Here is a 20,902-nt window from a genome sequence, read left to right as displayed (position 1 = left end):
TCCACAATGTGTCTGGAGCACGTCGGTGGACGCAGTGCAGCATCAGCTGGAGAAGACGCAAGCGGAGTATAGGCCTGCAACCACTCGACGACATCGACGCAGACGCGTGCGCTGGCTCAGGCCGCTGGAGCGCGTCACGATGCTGGAGAATGCGGGCTACAGCGAGGAACGGATCTTCCGCATGCTCATGGAGTCGTCCAGCATCGCTCAGTCGCGGAGGCTCTGTCTGCGTATCGAGTGCGCGGCTTAAGTTGCAGTTTTGCGCGTGCCAATGACAGCCCGGGGCAGCAAGACGCAGTGCTGGAGTAAACGACTCTAGGATGACGAAGACCGAGACGATAGAGCTCTGTAGCAGACAGTATGAACACCTTAACTTATAATAATGCAGTAATTCAACCTTACACAAGTCTTGTGGCACGTATACGGGCGACGAAATCCTGCTTCAGGTCTCTGTTGAAGAAAGGGGCCTTGCAATGCCACATTACGGGGCTGTGAGCTAGTCACCACCACGTTTAGCCGTGATGATACCAAGACAAACTGATGCCCAACAGTATCGTAGGAACAACAGCTAAACCACCTTAGTACACAGTAAATAGTTCTTCATTGTCATCCATACTCTACTCCCTTCTGGTCTTCTTTGGTGCATAGCGGCGCCAACCAGCGCGATATCATCCACTTTCGTCCCTGCTCGCCAGACGTGAGAGATTCCACGCCTTCATGCTGCCACTTGCCGCTGCATCGAGACGCAGAGCCTCCTGGACATGGCGATGTCGGAGCTCTCCATCATCATTCGGTAGATGCGCTCTTCGCTGCAGCCAGCCTTGGTCAGCATCGTGATGCGCTCTAGCGGCTTTAGCCAACGCACTCTCCGTGCGCGCAGCACCCGGCGCTTGCGCTGCTCATTCCGGTCCAAAGTGTCTGCGTTCTCCTTCTGCTCGGTGTCATCGGCGTCTGCAGCGGAGCCCGGCCGCGTGAGCGCCAGGTCCCCGCAGCGCCGCACCTTATCCAGCGTCGTGCTCCACACCTGCTGCGGTGTGCGGGCCAAGCCGATGGACGGGCCGCCGCGGCGCGGGACGGCGCTGCCTCCCAGTGCTACGCCGAACTCATACACTGTCACGGTGGACCATCGCACGCTCTTCGTTGACTTCTTCATCGTGGGCCTGTGTCTGTATGTGTATGTGGGAGTGCTCCGGGGAGTTGGGGCGTCTGTGTGTCTGTGGGGGCGGCCAGAAGCGATCGAGAATGGCAGAAACCCCAGCCGAGAACGGCCGACCGCTTGTGCTCACTCTCTTTCCCTCTCGCCGCTCTCTTTCTCGCTCCTTTTGGGGCGACGGGTTCCAAACGGCGACACCATACTCAGACGCAAAGGTCGACGTCACTAAACGAATCGCCCGCCACCTGCCCCTGCCCCCTTCTGTCGACGCCGGCGATCGTACTGGCTTGAGCCTGCCGCATACTTTAGCACTGCTGCGCTGTCGTTGCACCTCCACGTCCCAACTCGTGCGCGATTGGTTGAAATATGGATCTGATCTTATTTCAGCCAATCGTGCTCGGATCCGTTTTGGGATGTGTGGAATAGGATGAAGCCATGCAGTGGCAGAATCGCAGGAAGGTTTGACAACTACAGGCGCCGTTTTCCATGTAGCTAAACGCGTTCAGTGCATTGGAAGCGTATTTAGCTGGCGTGTCAGTGTTCAGGTGGGCGTTCTTATTGAACCACACGTCCGCGCATGAAGGTGAAAAGGGACGTATTAATATTCAAGCTGGCTGCGATTTTTTTTTCCTTCGCTTTGCACCAAGCGAACGACGATAGCACAGATTATCAACATCGAACGACAGTGGAGGCTTGGACTGATTGAGGTCGTCTGAGAGCTACCGCAAAAGGGGACTCTTGTACTCAAGAGTACTAAGCACTGTTCCGAACGACGCTTTTGGATGAGCTTTTGGGGCCACATCATTATCAAACACAAGGGTTGAGTGCATCGCGTAGCAATGATCGCTATGAACATTGTAGGATCAATGGGTGATCGGAAAGCTTCGGTGAGCTGAACTTTTGGGAACTATCTGCTCTCTTCAATGAAGCAGGTTTTCTTCCGCCCATGAAGCTGTTTAACTGCACTGCACTTTACTTTAAAAAAAAAAAAAAAAAAACCGTAGCGTGCCATGCTGTTCATGTGCAAGCAAAGTTGCTGTCCTATGATCAATACGAATTCCAATGGGTCATCATCGTCGACGAAGAACCCTGTTTTGATGCGAAATTTGAGCTCCAAAAGAGAGCCCGCAGCTCCGACCCCGGAGCTGCAGACAGGCATGTCGGTGCTTTTTACCACATCACCTTCACTGCGCAGCTCTGCATCTTGCAGCTGCAATACGGATACAGTCGCGAAAAGCTATGCAATCTTAAAGGCTGTACCATCAACGAGTTCATGTTAACTGATTCACTTCAAAATTTACACAAGCGTAACTCTGCCGTCGAAAAAAATGAAACCTTCACTGTCATTGGCCGAAACTCCTTCATTTCGCACCCATCTCGACTTAAGTACGACGATCCAAATCAGGTCGTTTCAGATATGGCGTACCTCTTGCACCATCCACTGCATTTTCACTTTCGACTGCTAAAGTTTGTGTTTAAAATGTCCGTGGCGTACGTGGCCAAGAATCTGTTGGCGGTCGCGCTGTTACAGCTCTGCGCTATGGCCGTCGTTGGCAGCGGGAGTAGCAGTGGCAGCTTCGACGTATCAGACGACAGTTCCAGCTCCCTCGAGGGCGTGACGGAGCTGCTGAGTTCGGCTAAAGACGTCAAAGTGGGGCCAGCCGTGCTGGCAGCCATCGCCATCGTTGGAGGCGGCGTCGTGTGTCTAGCAGGCTACCGACTGTTCCGTCCTACGGTCTTCTGCTGCGCCTTCATGATCGGTGGCCTCTTCGTCGCGGGCATCGTCGAGACGGCCTTCGCTAGCATGAGTTGGATGCCCACAGCCTCGTGGATCGGCTTCGCTGTCGGTGGCGTCATCGCCGGCGTCGTCGTGCTCATGCTGTACAGCGCCAGCATCTTCCTGGCCGGTGCGGCAGGCGGCGTCATGCTCGCCTTTACTATCAACACGTCCGTAGGTACCAAGATCTACCCGGACAACCCGGACGTGATTTTGGTCGTCTTGGCTGTGGTTCTGGGCATCATGGGCGGCATCCTGGCGCTCAAACTGGAGAAACCTGTGCTCATCGGCACCACAGCCATCGTCGGCGCTACGATTTGCGTCTGGGGCGTCGGATATTTCGCCGGGGACTACCCGAATGGCGCCGATCTCAAGCAGTTCCGAGCACAGAACGACAAGGGCGACTGGGTGTACAACATCCCGGACGCTTGGTGGGGTTATCTGGCTGGAATGATTGTGCTATTTATCCTGGGCATGAACGTACAGATCAAGAAGACGGCGCGCGGATACGACCACAGCGGCAAGACAGACACCCACGCAATCTCCAAATCAACCGGCAACGCAGCCGTTTAAAGCGACAAATAAGCAATGAGAGACGCTCATGGCGGTGTTTTGAATGTATGGAGCTGTCCAGTGCGTTCTCTCGGCAGTAGCGGATACGTATTCGTGGGGGTATATAAACGTAGTGCAGAATATTCATGCATATATGAACATAATCTACTTGATCAAACAGGCTGCAGATTATCTCCTTCGATTGATTATTCTATGTCAGAGGATGTCCACCAGTGTTTCGTCATGGATAAGTGTAAGAATTATTAGCAGATCCCTGGATTTTTTCTCTTATCAATACCGCAGCGGTACGTTGGACAGGTGTCTAACCGATCGAGACATGTGTAGTTCGTTATCCCTCACTCTTCAATCTCCAAACCATTCACTACAAACTCATGGCGACCACGCTGCATTCATTATTGCCAGTTCTGCTGTGTCTGCAGCTCGTGTCGGCCATATCGGACGACGACACTACCGCGACGGTCAAGACCATCTTCGACTCCAGCGATGGAATGGACATTAACGGCGTTATTCTGGCCATCGGAGCATTGCTAGTCGGCGCTTTACTGGTCGTAGCTGGGTATCGCCTGTGGCAAACAACGGTCTATGCATTAGGTTTCTTGGGTGGCGGTGTTGTCATCGCCGTCATCTTCGAAAAGGTCGTCAAGGACGAGACGTGGGTGCTCACAGCCTCATGGATCGCCTTCGTAGTCGGTGGTATCATCGTCGGCTACATCTGCGTCTACATCTATTGGGCAGGCGTCTTCATGGGCGGAGCGGTCGCTGGTGCATCGCTCGCCATCCTAGTGAACACATCGTTCGGCTACAAGTTCGCACCGTCTCATCCGGCCACGGTCCTCATTGTACTGGTCGCGGTGTTTGCCATCATTGGCGGTGGTTTAACGTTGTGGCTACAGAAGCCAGCACTTATAGCTGGTACGAGTTTAGTGGGGGCGTTCCTCCTGTTCTGGGGTATCGGATACTTTGCCGGCAATTATCCGACGTTCAACGATCTGGAGCGGTTCAGGACGTACAACTCGAGCGGTGATCTAGTCTACTCCATCCCCGGAGCTTGGTGGGGCTATCTAGTCGGAACACTCGTGGTCTTTGGTTTGTCCATGGTGCTCCAGTTCCGGTTTACCGGCAAGGACGTCGAGTACCACACGTTGGACCGCCGATACCGCGACGAAGACGACATGTTGCCTCGTCATAATGGCGGCATGACGCCTGCGAGAGTGCAGTACGCTAACATGAACACACCAGCCGTGCAGACTCAGTACCAGCAGCCATTTAACCAGCAACGCTATCCAACGTCCAACCAGGTGCAGTGGGAAGACCTGCAGAACCAGCAGCCTACGCGCCAGAACACAAGCCCAAGCCAGCCGCAGAGCTACGTGGACACATCATTGGTACAGCCGCAGTATCAACAGCGCCAGCATGACTACCAGATCTCCGATGTTGTCCCTACCACCGCTCGACCGCATGTATCCGAGCCGGATACACCTCCTAATCGAGCTCCAAGCGCGCCACAATCTCACGTCGTCTAAGTAATAAATCCTAATTTGCAATCCTTAGATTTATCATGTTGAAGTTGCTAGACGTGTGCCATGCCAGAAGCTTGTAGCCCACAGAAGCTTGTAGCCCATTGAACGCCGTAGCCACCGACGCGTTCGACGTGTCACGTGCTAGACACCATCCATCCGAGTCGTTACTGGCGAAGGGATGCGCTAGTTGGCGCGCGAAATTTCTCTGGACATCACGTTTTCATTCTAGGATTCGCCGCTTGGGGCTAAGATGACTCGAACGAATGTAGTGGCTCCTGCCTGGCCGACTGCGACGGAGACGACGAAGTTACTCGACCCCGAAGTCGATTTGAAGAAAGAAGCCAACCAATCTCGACCTGCCAAGTTCGCGAGCTTCGTTGCGCTCTCCGGTATGCACTAAACTGCTGGTAAACATTGCACGCTACACAACTCATCGATATGGTCTCATACTTGGCAGCACTGATCTGGTCCTGGGTCTTGCAAGCTGAAGCTTCACAGTCGCTCCAGGTAACGTAAAATCCCTGGTTCTAAAATAATAAAGACTAGACACTAACTAGCATTGCAGCTTTTCTTCAACAAACCCTTCTTCTTAGCGTGTTTCAACCATGCAGCACCGGTAAGTTTTACCTCCTCGAAGTATTATCTTTATGGTATCATTCGACTGATTAAAAAAAAATCTTGTATGAATAGGTGGTGCTACTTCCAATGATCGTTGGGTACTACAAGCTTTACGGGAATTCTGCTGATCGATACGCTGACTTTGTCGGTATATTGCAACACCACTCCGTGATCCCTCTACCCAGACTCGTGTACATTTCAGGGGTTCTGAGTATGATTTACCTTATTTCGGACTTCTTTTGGTATGCCGCTCTGGGTGACGTGAGTGTGGCGGCGGGTGTAGCCATCTCCAACTCGTCTCCGCTCTTCGTGTACTGCTTGTCCGTTTGCTTCTTGAACGAACATTTGAACGTCAACAAGATATTGGGGGTACTCACAGCGTTCGTGGGCGTCATACTTATCGTCATCTTCCAAGACGGCAGCGGATTCGGTACAATTGAAGCCACAACGATCATCGCGGGGATCTCGATGATCATCTCGTCAGCCATCTATGCTGGTTATCAAGTCGCGCTGCAGCTAGCAATTGGCGAAGATGTTACCGATACTTCAACGCTGCTCACGCTAGCAGGACTATGTGGTCTCTTTACCTTTCCACCGTGGATCTTGGGTACATTTCTCCTAGCTGAAAGTCCGTTCTCATGGCTATATGAGTCCCTCGCGTTCCCTGGTACAGCTGAAGGCGTGTTCCTCTTAATCTCCAGTGGAGCCTTGACGGTTGTTTTCTGTGCATTTCTCCCCTTAGCAATCTGCTGGACTTCACCTTTGGAAACCAGCGTCGGATGCATGCTAACAATCCCGTTATCAGGAATTATGGACACATGTATCCATCACACAAAGTTCTCGTGGGAATGCATCGTCGGCTCAGTGCTCGTCATGGCAGGCTTCGCTATCCTCGAATGTAGCACAAAGAAGAAAACTGCACAACAAGAACCACCAACTGCATCAGCTTGGGCTTAATAACAAACTACAAATAAAAAAATTAAAAAAAAATAAGTAAAATTTAGGCAGATACTTCATAATAATGCACAACGACTTAAGTAGACGTAGCTGTCGTAGCTGTAGCCACAGCTAACATGTTGTTCTGAATAGCTTCCGTGACTTCAAAGAAACCATCCAGGCCGAGAATTGACGCGAATTGGCCGTCTAGATCGATTAGTTCAATATATGTAGACTCACACTCAGCCAGTAATAGAGATGTGGACTCCACGGATTCATAAATCGCTTGACCGCCAACGTAGAGTTTGGGTAGAATGTGCTTGACTGCAGCAGCGTAGATGTTTTGGTTCGTTAAACTGTGGTGGTCAATCGCACTATTCCAGAGTAAAATACTGGCCAGTACATGGCAAAAAGCCAAGGCTGGGAGCTTCTCCTTTGTGGACTGGTCTTCGAGCCACGGCCAGTCAGCAAAGAACACATACGGGAGCTTCTTGAGCGTGTGATTCCATAGATACGCAATAACTTTACCACCAAAAGCATTCAGTCGAAAGGTGCCGTACTGAGGACATTCGCTCGTCACTATACGCACGTCAAACATGACGGTAAACAGATAAACAGCCGGAGATGCGTCCACGTTGCACTTCATTGCTGGTAAGAACGATCCGTAGTGCAGCTTTCGAGCCAGAATCCACATGACGGACTCTTGGCGTCGACTCCAGTCGTAAATGACTTCAACTTTGTCAGCAGAGCTGGATAGTCCTGCTGGGTTCACGGTTAAATCCAGCTTTTCCGAGGTTAACTCGGCTATACCGGCAGCTTTTTTTGTTAATAGCTCATTTAGAGCCTTGGCCCACGAGAGATGGATATCTTTGACCACATCGTTGAACTTTGCTCGCATAATAGCGTCGTTAAGCGCTCCAGCGGATCGAGAAGCGCTATTATCGCTGCCGTCAGCCACGTTTTGACCGTTTAGGATCACCGCTTGGAGGACACACTGCGTCAAATACACTGGGAAGCTCTGTAAGAAACTGTATCGACGCTGGAATCGCAGTGCTCGAGGCATCTCCACGCACTCGTCGGCATTCAACTGGGTAAAACAATTCGTCCACTGGGTATCAAGATCGGGGGCGCCGCCCAAGCAAAAGTACAGCAAAAGGCCCGTTTGTAGGTCCGCTTCTTTCTCCAAGAGATCAGTTGTTTCTACGTGCTCGGTAGGTGGGTCCACCATCACGACATCGGCGTTCTGAGACGCTTCTTCCTCGTCCAAAACTACATCCGGAGGGGCTCTGGCCACTTCCTGTCCTTCCTCGACTTCCTCTTCTTCGTCTTCCTCATCGTCCTCTTCGATAACGATAATCTCTGGAGTCCTGCGGGGCTGGCGGATACGGCGGAAAGGTAGACCCGGTTGCTCCTCCCGGTTGGTTTCAGCAGCCTCGTTCCTGTTCTGCTCTGGGTTGGCGGGCACTGGCGCACCTGTTAGCTCCGTAACGTTGTTTCTCGCAGGAAGATCATTGTTACCTTCAGGATTGTAGCGTTGGTTGCGTCGACCATTTGCGGGGGTCGAATCATTGCCAGTTGCAGCCCATGGCGGTCGACGTGGAGGACTCCGACTGCGACTACGACTTCTCCTTCGAGGGGCCCATCTGATGCGATCTTGAGGTGGAGGATCAATAGCTGGAGCTGCATCAGGAGCCGGTTCATATCGTGAAGGTCTCTCTCGACGGTTGCGAAAGGCTGGCGGTGGAGGGTGCGGTAGTGGAGGTGTAGGCAGCAATGGCGGAGGGTTCTGTCCATAGCGCCAATTGGGAGCTCCACGATCTCGCGGTTGCGCTCGAATTGCTTGCACGTCGTCTTCCAGTCGTCTCATTTTCTGTCCGAACTCTCGGTGGTCGCTTTGCACGTCAAAAAGAGCGTCTTTCAGTCGACTGATCTCGGTCGCATGCAGTCGAGAGTCGTGACTGAGAGCGTCAAACAGCTGTGTACTCAGCTCCTGTAGTCTCGATTCAAAATGCTGCTTCTGCTGGCTTGTATGAGCTTCAGCGCGCTTAGCCAAGCCGGTGAAATCGACTCCAACAGTTTGCAAGTCACGGTTAATAAGTCGTAACGCGTCGTGGATCCCACTGAGGTCTCCTTGACGCACCAGATCACGTGGAAGAGGTGGTGGAGGAAGTGGAGGAGGCATCGGGTGACTCTGCACTGCAGCGGACGCTTGTGAGCCCACGTCGTCCACTTTCCGGTCGATATCGAGCACGTTATTCTCCGCGTTTGTGACTCTTCTCTCCATGTCCACTAGCTTGTCTTCAAATGTATTGAGATCCAGTCTGGTACGTCCCTGCTCCTCTTGATTGTCCCTCTCTGTGGTCTCCATTTGCTGCTGCATAGTGAGCATCTCTTGACGTGTAGCCATCTGCGAGATCTTCTTGTTCAGTTTACTGTTCTCCTCGCTCAAGCACTGCATCATCCTGACCATGTTCTCCATCTGTTTCTTCTGTTTCTTCTCGTCTTGTAAACGAGCCATCACTCGGTCTAATTGTTTCTGTTGAGCTTCCAGTGCAGCGTCATGGTCTTCTCGTACTTTAGTGAGTTCGTTCTCGTACTGCTCCTGAAGCTCGGTAAGCTGCGTCATGAGGAACTCCTCGTTGATGCTACTCTGTCTGTATCGCTCCATTTTCTTCTCCATACTGATAAATCGCTTGTGGAGTCTGTCTAGCTCCGCATTGGTGGCCTGCAGCTTGGCCTGGGTGCTCGGAGCGGCCTCGTCCTTCGCTTTAAAGGACGCTACGGCTGCCTGCGCCTGTGCAACGCACCGCTCGGCCTTCTCCACTGCGGCTTCCGCCGTGTCGTCCACTTTCTCCAGCTCGATACGCACGCGCGCGCCCTCGCGTCGGATCTCCGACATGTCGATGGTCAAGGCGCGGTGCCATTTTTCGAGCGTCTCCAGCTTCGCCTCCACGGAAGACTCGGTGGAGGATGTAGCCATGGACTTGGGTTTGTTCGGACGCTGACGCTTGCGCTTGTTGTTGGGCTCAGAGCCGCGTGGGTGCGGCGCACGCACCGTCGCCATGGCTACAGGGAAGATTGGATACTGGAGCCAAGGAAACAGACATATTCATGTGATGTGGTGCACATAAATGTGTGACGTGTGACGACGTTGAAGTCATTTTGTTTTTTGCCTACAGGATGACGAGCGTCAGCAATCACCGAAGGTCTCACCTTTGAGCGACGCTGACAACCGAGTCGACGAGCGATCTCGCACTATGAAACTTAAATCTACCGCGTGCAGCCGAAAAGTGCGTGGTTGAGCGAGTTGTGGGCGAGGGGAGGGATTTGCAAATCAAAAGAATCATTCAAGATTTTGCTCTGGACGACACATTGCGCCACGCAATGGAGTCGCGCAAAAGCACGGCTTCTCACCGGGAAGAAGCACTCACAGACGCGCATAGCCCAGTAAGGATGTCTCACAGGAACGGAGTTGTGCCTGTGACCAAGCCCGTACCTAACGAGCACACCAAGCTGCTTGATGACGAGGATCTCGAGCTGGAGAAGGAGACAAAGGAGTACTTTCACACAAAACACGTTGGACTGCTCGCTCTATTCGGTAAGCACAAAATTCTTTCAGCTTTGAAAAGTACACAGCCTAACTGTATCTTGTGTAGTGGTGATCTGTACTACCATCTTTCAAGCTGAAGCAGTGCAGCACCTACAGGTATCCTCCAATCTTACTCAGTTACCAGTAGTTTATCTAACGCTTCGTTACCCTTTAGACGGCAGACGACTTCAAGAAACCCTTCTTCGTTATGTGCTTCAGTCATGCTGCACCCGTAAGGATTATCATAACCTAGATGATCAGCTCTATTCAGATATCTTCTCACCAGATTATTGCGTGTACAGGTCCTGTTGCTTCCGTTTATCTTCGCGTACTACCGCATCTGCGGCACGACGGAAGATCGCCATGCTGGGTTCGACATTGTTGGGGTTTTGCAGCGTCACTCGGTCATTCCGCTGAAGAAATTGATGCGTTTGTCAGCATTCCTCGGCGTGTTCTACCTCGTCGCCGACTACTTTTGGTTTGCATCGTTCCAGAACTTGACGGTCGCTGCAGGAGCTGCCATCTTCAACAGTTCGCCGCTGTTCGTGTACTGCTTCTCGATCTGCTTGTTGAACGAGAAGCTGGTCGCGATAAAGGTGTTTGGTGTCTTGCTGGCGTTCACTGGTGTGACGATGGTTGTGCTGTATCAAGGAGGTGACCACGCAGGCATTGGAAGTCCCAGCGTGATCGGAGGACTCATGATGGTCATTTCAGCAGTGCTCAACGCAGGCTACAACGTGTCGGTGGCTCTCACTGCGGGTGCAGAAATCAACGACACCTCCACACTCATGATCATGATGGGCATGAGTGGAGCGTTCACGATCCCGGCCTGGCTTGCCGGTACCATTTTCTTCGCGCACAGTCCGTTTCCGTCGCTCTACGAGCCGATCGGATTCCCACCTATAGCCGAAGGAAACCTCATGCTGATGATCGGTACCACGATGTTCGTGACCAACTTCATCTTCCTAACGTTTGCAGTCTGCTGGACGTCGCCGTTGGAGACGAGTGTCGGATTCATGTTGACGATCCCGCTGTCGGGACTCATGGACACTTTGATGCACAGCACGAAGTTCACGTGGGAGTGTATCATCGGCTCAGTCTTGGTTATGACGGGGTTTTTAATCCTGGAGTTGAGCTCCACGCATCCACCGACGCACCATTCTCACGAAGAATCGGCTGAGAAAGCTCAACTAGTGTAAAGAACTAGTAGTCGTTCAACAGAAAAAAAAACATCACTAAAGCAATTGGTATTCTCTCGTTCACATTGGTAGCTGGCTGAGACTTCATTATTCCCAACGTCTACTATTGTGCGTTGAATTATCACTTTACTTAGCATTCCGAGTGCTCCACTCACGGTCGAACACGCTGAGACTGCGCTGCGCTGTCGGCACGACGTCAACTGCCTTTATCATCACGCGCTCCGGCTTCTCCAGCACCCACGAGATGGCGTCGGCGATGTCCTCGGACACCAGCGGCTCGTAGCCCTCAATGAACTGCGAGTACATGTTCTTGTCGAAGCCGACACGCTGCTCGTGGAAATTCGTCGCCACGACACCAGGACGCACCACCACAACCTTGATGTTGGTACCGCAGAGCTCGTTGCGAAGCGAGTTCGAGAAGCCCTCCTGCGCCGCCTTAGCCATGTGGTATACAGCTTCACCAGGGAAGGGCGGGGCCTCCAGTCCAGTCACGGACGTCACGTTCACGATCACGCCTTGCTTCTGGGCCATCATACCGCCTTGGTTGAGCACTGCATGGGCAGCGAACAATACGCCGCTTATGTTCGTCCCCACCATCATGGAAATGTCGGCGATCGACTGGTCTTGGAAGCACGCCGGGGCTCCGAGAGCGAGACCGGCGTTGTTGATCAGAACGTCCACAGGTCCGCCCAGTTGTTCGACCGTCTCGGTCATGGCCGTCGCTAGTGCGTTGCTGTCACGCACGTCGACTGAGAAGTACACCACGTGGCCACAACCTGATACGCTCTGTAGCTCCTCAGCCAGTTGGATCAACTTGTCCTTGGACCGAGCGAGCAACGCCATACTCGCTCCTTCTTGAGCAAAGCGACGGGCAGTCGCAGCACCGATGCCCATCGACGCGCCAGTAATGACAGCGATTTTTCCCTTGAGCGACATTGGTAGAAGAAGTATTCGAAGACTGTGATGCACTTGAGATGGCAAGATCGGAAATGACAGTTGAGGAGACAATTGATTAGCCCTGCAGCTAGATTATGGTGCCCTAAATGATTGTGGTGCCCAACCTGTTAGTACATGAACATAGAATAGTCAACCACACAAATTTTGGTGCGCTACTGCGACCGTCTGACAACTATATTCCGAGATTCTCCTATTACTGTTGTCCCCTCACTTTGTAAGCACTGCAATGCGCTGATATTCCTTGCTTTACTTCTCAGATGGATCCATTAACCTAAGCAACCCAGCCAGTAGCTATTCTTCTGCTAGCCCGCGCCTTCGCCAATCCAGAACAGTCGGTGTTGTTCCAGAAGTCGCCGCTCGAATTGCTCCGCGCTGGAATCGTTCTGTCCCTCATGCTCTTCTACGATGACGAGCCACAATGTACAATGTTAATACACCGTCACTTCGCGGGCGTCCTCCTTCCAGCTCATCTGGACACTCGGGACGTCCGGTTGCACTAGACAAGGTGATCGCGTACCTCCGTAGACGCTGAGGCGGCCATACAGGCTCGAGGAGCAAGACGAGTAGTGTGGGCTTTCGCAAGGCTGAGCAAGACGTTGGTCAGTTGCTGGCGCGTCTTCAGCAGGAGACATCCGCCAATTGTCGTCGTCTGAGCGGCCAACGCTTGAGTTGCTGGATCCAGGACTGCGAGGACGGCCTGGGCGTGTCATGTGGCCCGGCACCACCCCAGGACAGTAGCAATCATCATCAAAACCGTGTTCGTAATGAGGCAACCCATCTTGACACTGACGTGTAGCCATAGTCATCGAGTAGCCAGTGCTGTGAGGGTGTGAAGAAGGGATATTCATCCATCGCTCATCCTTCTCATCACCTCTAGTCATACCAATCGCCTTACTTCGAGACATTCTAGGGCCTACACGTGCCATACTGGGCACCAAATACTTCGTGCGTTCCTTCAGTCGATGCACGTCCTTGAGGATCCCGCACATTCCCGACCTGATCTCGTCCATTTCCTCGTTGATTCGCTCCGTTTCGTTGTCCTGAACGTCACGGATTTGAGCCATTTGCCTCGACACGAGATTCTCAAGTTGACGTCGAAACGACTGGTTCTCCTGCATCAACGCCTGCTTCAACTGGAACATCTCGGCGTGAAGATCGTCCAACTGCGCCAGTGCCAGATTTATCCGCGCCGTCGTCTCCACTTGGGCGGATCCTAACGTGGATGATGAGACTGATGCGACCGAGCCATCGTGACTAACTTGTGCTCTGTAGCCACATACTTCCTCCTTTAACTCGTCGATTTGTTGCCGCTTCTCGTTCATCGCCAGGTCAAAAGGCTCTGGTTCTTGATCTGTGCCGCTCGCGAGATCTCCAAGTCTGGTCACTAATTTATTCATCTCCTGGGTGCACTCGTGTCTGAAATTCTGCAGCTGCGAGGCCGTGAATCCCCGACAGCGCTTCAGCGTGTCCACCTGGGCCGAGCAGTTGGAAATCTGTTCCAGAGACTCCTGAATCAGCGCTGCATTTTTCGACGAGCGCTCCTGATATTCCTTTTGTAATGTCGCGAGTTCATTGGCCACTGCATTGAGCGCACCCAGTCCCAGCAGCAGCTGATGTGTCTCCTCTTCACGCATAGAAAACCTGTGCTTAAGTGACGCTACGCTGAGCTGCAGTCGCTCGTTTCTGTGTCCAATGGCTGCAATCTCCGCTGTTATATCTGCGCCGCCTCCTTCGTCCTCAACCTCCAATTCGACTGTTCTAGCGGGGAATTGTGCCTTCTCTTCTCCGTGCCATTGGCCTAAATTTAAGCAAAACGAACATAAATCCGCAAGAAACAGATATGTTAGACAATATCGCAGCCTGTTTCTGCCAGCAAGTCGTTTGTGGTCGTCGACGTACCGTGGGGTGTTTGTCCTAGCGAAACGGCGGCTGGCCCGGACGCTGGCGCCGTCTCCGTCTTCTTCTTGTGCTGCGCCTCCTTGTCGCCCGAAGACGACGCACGCGGCCGCTTGTTGGTGTCACGCATGGCGCATAGCTGTGTAGAGTCTCTACGTGCCGACGTGACCTTGGTCTGTGGACGCTGCCTGAGCTTGCGCAGTGTGTTGGCAGCCTCGTTCGTCGCGGACGTCGCCATGGTCTCTAACTGGTATGCTGCGTTTCTGAGAATAAAGAAGTGGTGTACAGTACACAGACAAAATGAATGTATGCGATTGGTCCCGCTGATGTAGCCATCTTCAACTCTTATTGACCAGCCATTTTCAGCGATGGTGCGCAAGAAGAGAAAAGGAGTAATTAAGGAGGCGCAGGCGGGCGGTATTGTGGCCCCCAATGGAGTAGATCTGCGTCTGGTGCTAAAAGGGGTGCCTGTGAACGTGGAGCTACCCGCTGCGCTGGGCGGAGGAGACCTGGCGGCGTGGTATGAGGCGCTGTGTGCTGCGCACTGCAGTCTTTACGAGCAACTCAAGAAGTTGCAGCTATTTCGTTCCAAGTGTAAGTTGCTGGTATCGGGCGATGAATCAGATTACAGCAACGTAAGAACTTCAATATGGCGCCTGGTGTTCCGACTCAGCGCGGCGCTGCCGACGCAGCCGTTGCGCAAGAACTTGGGGCTCATCCTGGACGTCCTGGCGCAGAGTGAAGGATCTGAGTCCAGCGAGCTGCGGGTCGGAGCGGGTCAAGAGCTAAGGGCGTTCCTGGATGCCCTCTGGACCGAATCAGCTTCTCAGAATCAGACCCCTGAACAGCGTGTCACTCTGCTGGACCGTTTGCTGCACCTAGTGGAGTTCCCGTTCCTTGCTCGCGTTCTAGTGGAAAATCCAGTGACCGGAGGGGATAATGGAGATGCTGAGCATCTACTGCAGTTCGTGACGTGCTGTGCAGACCAATTAGAAGCTCTGGGAGCTCCAATTGTGGAGTATCATGGGGCAAATCAGGATAATGACGACTTACAGGAAGAGAGCGAAGCTACAGCCTCAACGAATGTGGTTCTGGTGGCTTCAGAACGTTGTGGCCACGCTCTAAAGAGCGTGATCGTGCTGGCAACGATGAAGGAGATACTGGACAGTCGGTTGCAGCAGTGTCGAGGAACGAGTTTGGACAAATTGACGGAGGCTTTCCTTCGTATTGTGAAGCACTGCGTACTGCTGCTACAGACTAGTGTGGTACACAAAGATCTACTCACCCAAGCAGGACTCGCCTACTGTTTAGTGCTTCGCTTGCTCCTCCAATTGTCGAGTACTTCGACTAACGCGACCAAGCTGCTGCTACAGACTGCGTATCCGGAGCTGAGTATTATCAGCTCTGATACATGCAATAACGTGGAACTACGAGCACATATCGACAAGGACGTGGAGAACTTTGGAGACCTATCGAGACTCGCAGTGTGTCGTGGCTTACTGAACAGTCTGAACACTGATGATCTCGCTCTTCCAGCTAAGAATCTTGGATTAATCGAAAATCTGATGGCGGATCAGAGCGTTTTGGACGCGATTTTTACTGGTGTTCACCAATTCTGCGACCAAGAATCGTACAACACGCGGTTGTTCGCCTTCCAAGTACTGGAAGCGTTCCTCCGTCGTGCTGTGACGATCTTACAGAAGCAGAAGAAGGAGCTGAACTCGAGTGAATACCCTGCTGTATTGGCTGTTGAGACTTTAACGAACCTCACGACTGCTGTGTTGTTGAACTGGGAACATCCGTCCAAGAAGGTGAACCAGTTCATGGCTGTCGTTTTCGCTCATATCGTCAACTATTTCGTGCTTTCCGGTGGATTCCAGGATTGGAGTGACGCGATCTTGTCACGACTGGTGGAACTTCCACCTACTAGTCGAGCTAAGTACGGATCGCTGACGCTTTTGGTCGCTGAAGCTGGAGCCAAGCCAGTGCTTCAAGCGAGTCCAGCCTTACTGTCGTCTCTGCTCTCGGCTGTGGGCCAAAAAGACTACGCTGCGCCAGCCGCAGCGAATTTATTTGCACAGATTCTCGATGATCTCAGTGGAAAAAGCACAAGCAAAAAGAATGACTCAAAACCGGATAATGAGGCTGTGGCGGCTTGGCGTGAGTTGTGGCTTCCGGATGTGGTTAAGGTGCTTCTATCACGTGACGCTAATCTTCGCTCACGTGTAGCCATGTACGTGATTCCTCTTCTACTGAAGAAAGACTCTGACTGTGTACCAGTTTTGATCAAGCGTCTGCAAGTGGAAGGTAGGAAGGACGGAGAATCTGCTGACGTTGCGTTGTGGGCGGAGCTGGAAGTGCTCAAGTTTGCACGAAAGAAAATGGCTCCAGAGAAACTCGTTGGTGTGTCGATGCACGAGATTGAACGTGGTCTTCGTCACGCTAAGACAGAAACTCGCGGAACTGCGTTTGATGCGTTGTGTGCGTCGCTTAAGTCGACTAGTATGCCTTCGGACGATGAATTACGTTTGGTCAAGTACTATTTAGCTGTAAACGGGAAGGAAATCGGCCCCGCGGGCCGCATGAACACGCTGATTGGACTCAAGACGGTCCTTATTCGTATCAAGGAGACTATGCGTCTCGCCAGTAAGAATGCCTCCAAGTCTGGACAGGCTCGTGATGAATATGCCGCTGCAGTGTCGTTCAAGCACTGGGTGGAGCTCTTTATTGTGGCTTCAGTGTATCCTGGAGCTCTTCCTCAGCGCTTGACGTTGGGTCTGGAGGTGCTTCTGTTGTACGTGCAGCTATTTGGTCTCGAGACGGATCAGTGTCCAAGTCTCTTACTTACGGGACAGATGGTGACGACGCTGCTCAATATGCTCATTAGCGCATGGGATTCCATTCGATCTCTGGCCTTCACGATCCTCGACTTGTATCCGGATGAGCTTCCAGGTTATTCCAGTCGCGAAGAACTCCGCATTCTCGTGGACTGGGCGGTCGGACTCTGTGGCAGCCCTCGTCAACGTGAAAGCGATGCTGGCGCAATGTTCATCCGACTACTGTTCCAGAAGTGCAGCGCAGCAATTCAACGCTTTGGATTGACGTTCCAGCGCTCATTAGAGCCTGAAAACACTGCTACAGAAGTCAGCAGTGTCAACCCAGACGTGTCGTTCGTATTGCAGCTGACACAAGTGATTCTGTCGCGTATTGGAGCTCTAAGCTCGGCAGAAATCCATCGAGGCGAGTCTCCGCTTGTACACGGCTTTCTACTGTCGCTGCATTACGTACTTGACAACGTGGACTTTAGTACGCTGTCTAGTAGTGAAGCTGCGCAGTGGCCGAGTGCGATGACGCAGATATTCACTGCTATCCACCTGTCCATGCGTGCATCGCTTGCTGTGGTTGGAGACGCGACTTCTGGTGCTGGAGACGAAGAACTCTCGGCTTCGTTTGCTGGCGTAGTGGGCGAGGTTAGTGCTGTGGCTAAAACCACGAGTTCGGCGTTGCGAGTGGACTGTCGTGGCCATCTAATCATTGAGAACGGCGATGGTCTTGACGAGGAGGATGGCAACGCAGAGCAACGTGCTGTGGTTGGCAGCTGGCTGGCTGCTCGTGAATGTGGCGCTATCCTCGAGTTGCTCATGCGTCGTGTTCCTCTCCCTACTTCTAACCCAGCGTCGGATAGCATCACGTACTTTACTGTGGATATGGCGCAGCGTGGAGGCGAGACGTTGCTGAACTCGCTGTTTGAGCTCAAGCATAAGGGCGCAGTTGCTACGGCTTACCAGGCGTTCGAAGGAGTCTGTCGCGCGTTCCTGGCGCACGGAGAGAAAAACCCAGTGCTTGGCGGCTTACCTGCACGATGGGCTGATCGTCTGTTGGAGCGATTGGAACGATCCGAGCAGCATTTTATCTTGCGTCGCAGCTCCGGCTTCGCGTTCAGTTTCGTGGCTATTCTTCGAGCGGAGCCGCGCAATTCTGCTGCTGTGATTCTTCCTAAGGTCATGTCGACGTTGTTGCGTCTAGCAGGAGAAGACACAGACGCCGCGGAGAAGCGGGATACCCATCAGGAACACCACTCGCTGTGGCGTGCCCGTGTCCACGCACTGAACATCCTCAAGCTCATTTGTCAAGACGGAGTGCTGGCGGAGGATGTGGCTCGATATGTTGTGGACATGTTCGAGTTGGCAGTGCGTGGCTTCGACTGTGGGTCGTGGGCGGTGCGGAACTCGTCCATGATGCTCTTCGCAGCGGCTACACAGCGTGCGATTGGAGACAAGCGCATTGCGGACGGAGGAACTCGTCAACAAGTCGCCAGTGACGACGTCTTCTCGCGTTTCCAGCAACTCCGTGGCTTCCTGGCTCGTGAGTTGACCAGGTTACTAGCAGACGACAAGAAGAGTAGTGCACTGGGTGGAGCTGCTCCGCCTGGACTGTACCCGTTGCTGCTGTTCTTAAGCCGCTTACGACCTGGTGACGAGGATGATCAGCGTGTAGCGGATGCTCCTGCTTCTCCCTGCGACGGCACTGGACTGGCGAGCTTCGTTCCTCTGGTGATGAAGTGCGCGTCGCAGCCGACGATGGCCATTCGACACATGGCAGCCAAGGTCGTGGCGTCTATCGTGAGTAACGCTGACGCTGCTTACGTGTTATCCATGCTCTGTGCCCGGCTTCCTCAAGGCGTTCGCAGTACCGAGGACCAGTCTACTGCGAAGCCTATGTCACACAACTATGTCCACGGAATTCTCGCTCAGATCCGCCATCTTACAACGAAATACTTGGCTATTGGAGGTGCTGGAAAGAAATCCACGCCTGTCTCGAAGGACGCACAAGCTGAGTTCCTGAAGGTCGTTGTAGCTAAGTTGCTGCCTTCTAACATGTGGCTGTGGACAGAGCAGAATGGAGCTGTAAACCCTGCTATCCGATCCGAGATCGTCGCGACTGTGAGCGTGGTGATGCGGTTCTACGCACAGGACGCTGCCAACGTGGTTGCGATGTTGAAGACGGACTCAGATAAAGAAACGTTGGTGCAAACGGCTCAACTAATTCAAACTGAAGTTGATCGGCAGTTGCTGCAGAGATGTGACTCAGATCGACATGCTGCGGTGCTTCTGTCTACACGCCCGGGGATGTACGTGCTGGATCGTTCGTTGGTGGCGATCTGGTTCAGCTTGTGGACTGGGCGACAACTGGATGCTCTTGTGAAGAAGATGCTAGTGTCTAACGTGCTCCAGATCCGCAAAAAGTCAGTCAAGCAGTTCGCGAACAAGTTGGTGATCGAAGACTGGACTTCGGAGTCTGTTGCTGAGCTGCAGTCGATTTTGATCGGCCAGTTCTTGACCGAGACACACCCGAAGGTGCGAGCGCGACAACTGAAGGTATTGGTGCGTTGCCAGCTTCATCAAGCGATACCGGACTCTCAGACTCTACTCTCGCAACTACAGACCAAGCTAACGCGTACTCTAAGTATCTCGGCGGACACTCAAGTTCTAGCGCCAGCGTTGGAGCTGCTAGCTCTCATGGCTTATCGCCAGAACACCGAGAAGAATGCGCTGTATGAGACTCTGTGCAAGGAGATCGAGCTGCGGTCCGACGAGAACCAGCCTCTGATTCTTCGCCAAGCTGCCGCCTCTGCACTCCATCACAGTGGACTTCTGTTGTTGCATTCTAAGCAGGACTGTGGTGGTGATCTAGCGCTGGCTGGATGGATCAGCGCACTGCGACTGCTTCAAGACGACGATGTGCGTGTGAGAGCTGGAGCACGTCACGCTGTACATCAGGCTCTTGCTACGACAGCGGACACTCCAACTGCTTCGTTGTCTGATGCAACGGTGCTGCCTCTTGCGGTGGAGTACATTGCTGCCTGCTTCGCACGTACGGAACACGGCGCTGCTGCTCTGTCCAAGACGCTGTTCGACCTCATCGACGCGCCCAGTGTCCTCGCGGCGTATTCAGGCGCTGCTGGCGCCAAGGCTCAAGACTGGGACGACCTGTACCGCCGCATCTTTGAGTCCGAAAGCAGCAACTACTTCGCTGAGAGCGACGTGCTGGCCCAGAACCTTGTGCACTCGTTGTTAGCGCGTACGACTGAAGACGGTGCGCCGATGCGTCTCCTGCGCAAACAAGTGCTGACGGCTGTGGTTAGTGCGCTCATAACTCTGAACCAAGACGCTCAGCGTTCGGGTCAGTGGCTTGGAGGCATCACGTACTACTCGGACGTGTTCGCTCCCCTCTTCGGACTTCTCGCAGCGGGTGTAGCCGTCATGACGTCGTGTTCGCTCGCGGATGAGCTCCAGTCGCTGACGGATCGAGTTCGTGAGCTTGCACAGGAAGCTTGCGATATTCACAACCAGGACGATGTTACGCACCCTTTAATGCTTCGATCGCTTGAGTTGCTAGCGAACAAGGACAACAAAACCTCGACACCTACAGACGTCGAACCTGTGAGGGAGCTGCTGTACTTGACGCCGTACTGGACAGCCTTGGCAGAATCGTGGACTGCATAGAGTTTCGCAGAACTTTTAGATAGACGCAGCTTGCTTTTCCTAGCTCTTATCACCAAAACTGACGACGTAATTCAGACGGTTGTAGTAGCGCACCAAAATTTGTGTGGTTGACTATTCTATGTTCATGTACTAACAGGTTGGGCACCACAATCATTTAGGGCACCATAATCTAGCTGCA

At 53.0% G+C, this 20,902-nt stretch overlaps 10 protein-coding genes across 15 annotated transcripts; 6 read left to right on the top strand and 4 right to left on the bottom strand.

Moving 5' to 3' along the window:
* Positions 1-139: 139 nt before the first annotated feature.
* Positions 140-250, top strand: PPTG_23280 (hypothetical protein; the record flags this gene model as incomplete). Its single annotated transcript, XM_008909588.1, has 1 exon — positions 140-250. One exon carries the CDS (start codon positions 140-142, stop codon positions 248-250), a length of 111 nt encoding a protein of 36 aa, XP_008907836.1.
* A 318-nt stretch (positions 251-568) lies between these two features.
* Positions 569-1,406, bottom strand: PPTG_12874 (hypothetical protein). Its single transcript, XM_008909587.1, has one exon. The coding sequence runs from the start codon at positions 1,151-1,153 to the stop codon at positions 716-718; it is 438 nt and encodes a 145-aa protein (XP_008907835.1). The 5' UTR covers positions 1,154-1,406; the 3' UTR covers positions 569-715.
* Positions 1,407-2,605: 1,199 nt separating this feature from the next.
* Positions 2,606-3,753, top strand: PPTG_12873 (hypothetical protein). Its single transcript, XM_008909586.1, has one exon. It carries the CDS (start codon positions 2,634-2,636, stop codon positions 3,501-3,503), a length of 870 nt encoding a protein of 289 aa, XP_008907834.1. The 5' UTR covers positions 2,606-2,633; the 3' UTR covers positions 3,504-3,753.
* A 65-nt stretch (positions 3,754-3,818) lies between these two features.
* On the top strand, positions 3,819-5,192 carry PPTG_12872 (hypothetical protein). The gene has a single exon (XM_008909585.1). The coding sequence runs from the start codon at positions 3,875-3,877 to the stop codon at positions 5,024-5,026; it is 1,152 nt and encodes a 383-aa protein (XP_008907833.1). The 5' UTR covers positions 3,819-3,874; the 3' UTR covers positions 5,027-5,192.
* An 8-nt stretch (positions 5,193-5,200) lies between these two features.
* PPTG_12871 (hypothetical protein) lies at positions 5,201-6,668 on the top strand. 3 transcript variants are annotated; one of them, XM_008909583.1, is made up of 5 exons: positions 5,201-5,412; positions 5,481-5,530; positions 5,589-5,639; positions 5,714-6,308; positions 6,384-6,668. In XM_008909583.1, exons 1-5 carry the CDS (start codon positions 5,274-5,276, stop codon positions 6,596-6,598), a joined length of 1,050 nt encoding a protein of 349 aa, XP_008907831.1. In that variant the 5' UTR covers positions 5,201-5,273; the 3' UTR covers positions 6,599-6,668. The 3 variants fall into 3 exon arrangements, with proteins under 3 accessions (XP_008907831.1, XP_008907830.1, XP_008907832.1); XM_008909582.1 differs by having other exon boundaries at positions 5,714-6,668; XM_008909584.1 differs by having other exon boundaries at positions 5,481-5,639; positions 5,714-6,668.
* On the bottom strand, positions 6,635-9,652 carry PPTG_12870 (hypothetical protein). Its single transcript, XM_008909581.1, has one exon. The coding sequence runs from the start codon at positions 9,639-9,641 to the stop codon at positions 6,675-6,677; it is 2,967 nt and encodes a 988-aa protein (XP_008907829.1). The 5' UTR covers positions 9,642-9,652; the 3' UTR covers positions 6,635-6,674.
* A 100-nt stretch (positions 9,653-9,752) lies between these two features.
* Positions 9,753-11,448, top strand: PPTG_12869 (hypothetical protein). 3 transcript variants are annotated; one of them, XM_008909579.1, is made up of 5 exons: positions 9,753-10,024; positions 10,091-10,175; positions 10,234-10,283; positions 10,342-10,398; positions 10,469-11,448. In XM_008909579.1, exons 1-5 carry the CDS (start codon positions 9,962-9,964, stop codon positions 11,363-11,365), a joined length of 1,152 nt encoding a protein of 383 aa, XP_008907827.1. In that variant the 5' UTR covers positions 9,753-9,961; the 3' UTR covers positions 11,366-11,448. The 3 variants fall into 3 exon arrangements, with proteins under 3 accessions (XP_008907827.1, XP_008907826.1, XP_008907828.1); XM_008909578.1 differs by having other exon boundaries at positions 9,753-10,175; XM_008909580.1 differs by having other exon boundaries at positions 9,753-10,175; positions 10,234-10,398.
* Positions 11,399-12,402, bottom strand: PPTG_12868 (hypothetical protein). The gene has a single exon (XM_008909577.1). It carries the CDS (start codon positions 12,299-12,301, stop codon positions 11,492-11,494), a length of 810 nt encoding a protein of 269 aa, XP_008907825.1. The 5' UTR covers positions 12,302-12,402; the 3' UTR covers positions 11,399-11,491.
* Positions 12,388-14,503, bottom strand: PPTG_12867. Of its 2 annotated transcripts, XM_008909575.1 has the most exons (3): positions 14,222-14,503; positions 12,840-14,120; positions 12,388-12,722 (listed from the first exon to the last, which is right to left on the bottom strand). In XM_008909575.1, exons 1-3 carry the CDS (start codon positions 14,454-14,456, stop codon positions 12,625-12,627), a joined length of 1,614 nt encoding a protein of 537 aa, XP_008907823.1. In that variant the 5' UTR covers positions 14,457-14,503; the 3' UTR covers positions 12,388-12,624. The 2 variants fall into 2 exon arrangements, with proteins under 2 accessions (XP_008907823.1, XP_008907824.1); XM_008909576.1 differs by having other exon boundaries at positions 12,388-14,120.
* Positions 14,504-14,557: 54 nt separating this feature from the next.
* Positions 14,558-20,822, top strand: PPTG_12866 (hypothetical protein). Its single transcript, XM_008909574.1, has one exon. The coding sequence runs from the start codon at positions 14,587-14,589 to the stop codon at positions 20,722-20,724; it is 6,138 nt and encodes a 2,045-aa protein (XP_008907822.1). The 5' UTR covers positions 14,558-14,586; the 3' UTR covers positions 20,725-20,822.
* The last annotated feature ends 80 nt before the right edge of the window (positions 20,823-20,902 follow it).

Source organism: Phytophthora parasitica (assembly GCF_000247585.1).
Source record: "Phytophthora parasitica INRA-310 unplaced genomic scaffold supercont2.34, whole genome shotgun sequence".
Classification (NCBI taxonomy): Eukaryota; Oomycota; class Peronosporomycetes; order Peronosporales; family Peronosporaceae; genus Phytophthora; species Phytophthora nicotianae.
The sequence above is the reverse complement of the archived record's forward strand: the minus strand, read 5'-3'. Positions and strand labels throughout refer to the sequence as shown.

What these genes read in the sequence shown, in the direction of transcription:
- PPTG_12870 (XM_008909581.1), bottom strand. Translation starts at nt 9,641, where the DNA reads ATGGCGACGGTGCGTGCGCCGCACCCACGCGGCTCTGAGCCCAACAAC.
- PPTG_12866 (XM_008909574.1), top strand. Translation starts at nt 14,587, where the DNA reads ATGGTGCGCAAGAAGAGAAAAGGAGTAATTAAGGAGGCGCAGGCGGGC.
- PPTG_12868 (XM_008909577.1), bottom strand. Translation starts at nt 12,301, where the DNA reads ATGTCGCTCAAGGGAAAAATCGCTGTCATTACTGGCGCGTCGATGGGC.
- PPTG_12874 (XM_008909587.1), bottom strand. Translation starts at nt 1,153, where the DNA reads ATGAAGAAGTCAACGAAGAGCGTGCGATGGTCCACCGTGACAGTGTAT.
- PPTG_12872 (XM_008909585.1), top strand. Translation starts at nt 3,875, where the DNA reads ATGGCGACCACGCTGCATTCATTATTGCCAGTTCTGCTGTGTCTGCAG.
- PPTG_12871 (XM_008909582.1), top strand. Translation starts at nt 5,274, where the DNA reads ATGACTCGAACGAATGTAGTGGCTCCTGCCTGGCCGACTGCGACGGAG. An exon ending in GAGCTTCGTTGCGCTCTCCG is followed by an intron (nt 5,413 to 5,480) that starts GTATGCACTAAA and finishes CATACTTGGCAG; the next exon opens with CACTGATCTGGTCCTGGGTC. An exon ending in GTTTCAACCATGCAGCACCG is followed by an intron (nt 5,640 to 5,713) that starts GTAAGTTTTACC and finishes TTGTATGAATAG; the next exon opens with GTGGTGCTACTTCCAATGAT.
- PPTG_12873 (XM_008909586.1), top strand. Translation starts at nt 2,634, where the DNA reads ATGTCCGTGGCGTACGTGGCCAAGAATCTGTTGGCGGTCGCGCTGTTA.
- PPTG_12867 (XM_008909575.1), bottom strand. Translation starts at nt 14,456, where the DNA reads ATGGCGACGTCCGCGACGAACGAGGCTGCCAACACACTGCGCAAGCTC. An exon ending in GCTAGGACAAACACCCCACG is followed by an intron (nt 14,121 to 14,221) that starts GTACGTCGACGA and finishes GCTTAAATTTAG; the next exon opens with GCCAATGGCACGGAGAAGAG. An exon ending in CCGCCTCAGCGTCTACGGAG is followed by an intron (nt 12,723 to 12,839) that starts GTACGCGATCAC and finishes TCGTCATCGTAG; the next exon opens with AAGAGCATGAGGGACAGAAC.
- PPTG_12869 (XM_008909578.1), top strand. Translation starts at nt 9,962, where the DNA reads ATGGAGTCGCGCAAAAGCACGGCTTCTCACCGGGAAGAAGCACTCACA. An exon ending in TGGACTGCTCGCTCTATTCG is followed by an intron (nt 10,176 to 10,233) that starts GTAAGCACAAAA and finishes TATCTTGTGTAG; the next exon opens with TGGTGATCTGTACTACCATC. An exon ending in GCTTCAGTCATGCTGCACCC is followed by an intron (nt 10,399 to 10,468) that starts GTAAGGATTATC and finishes TTGCGTGTACAG; the next exon opens with GTCCTGTTGCTTCCGTTTAT.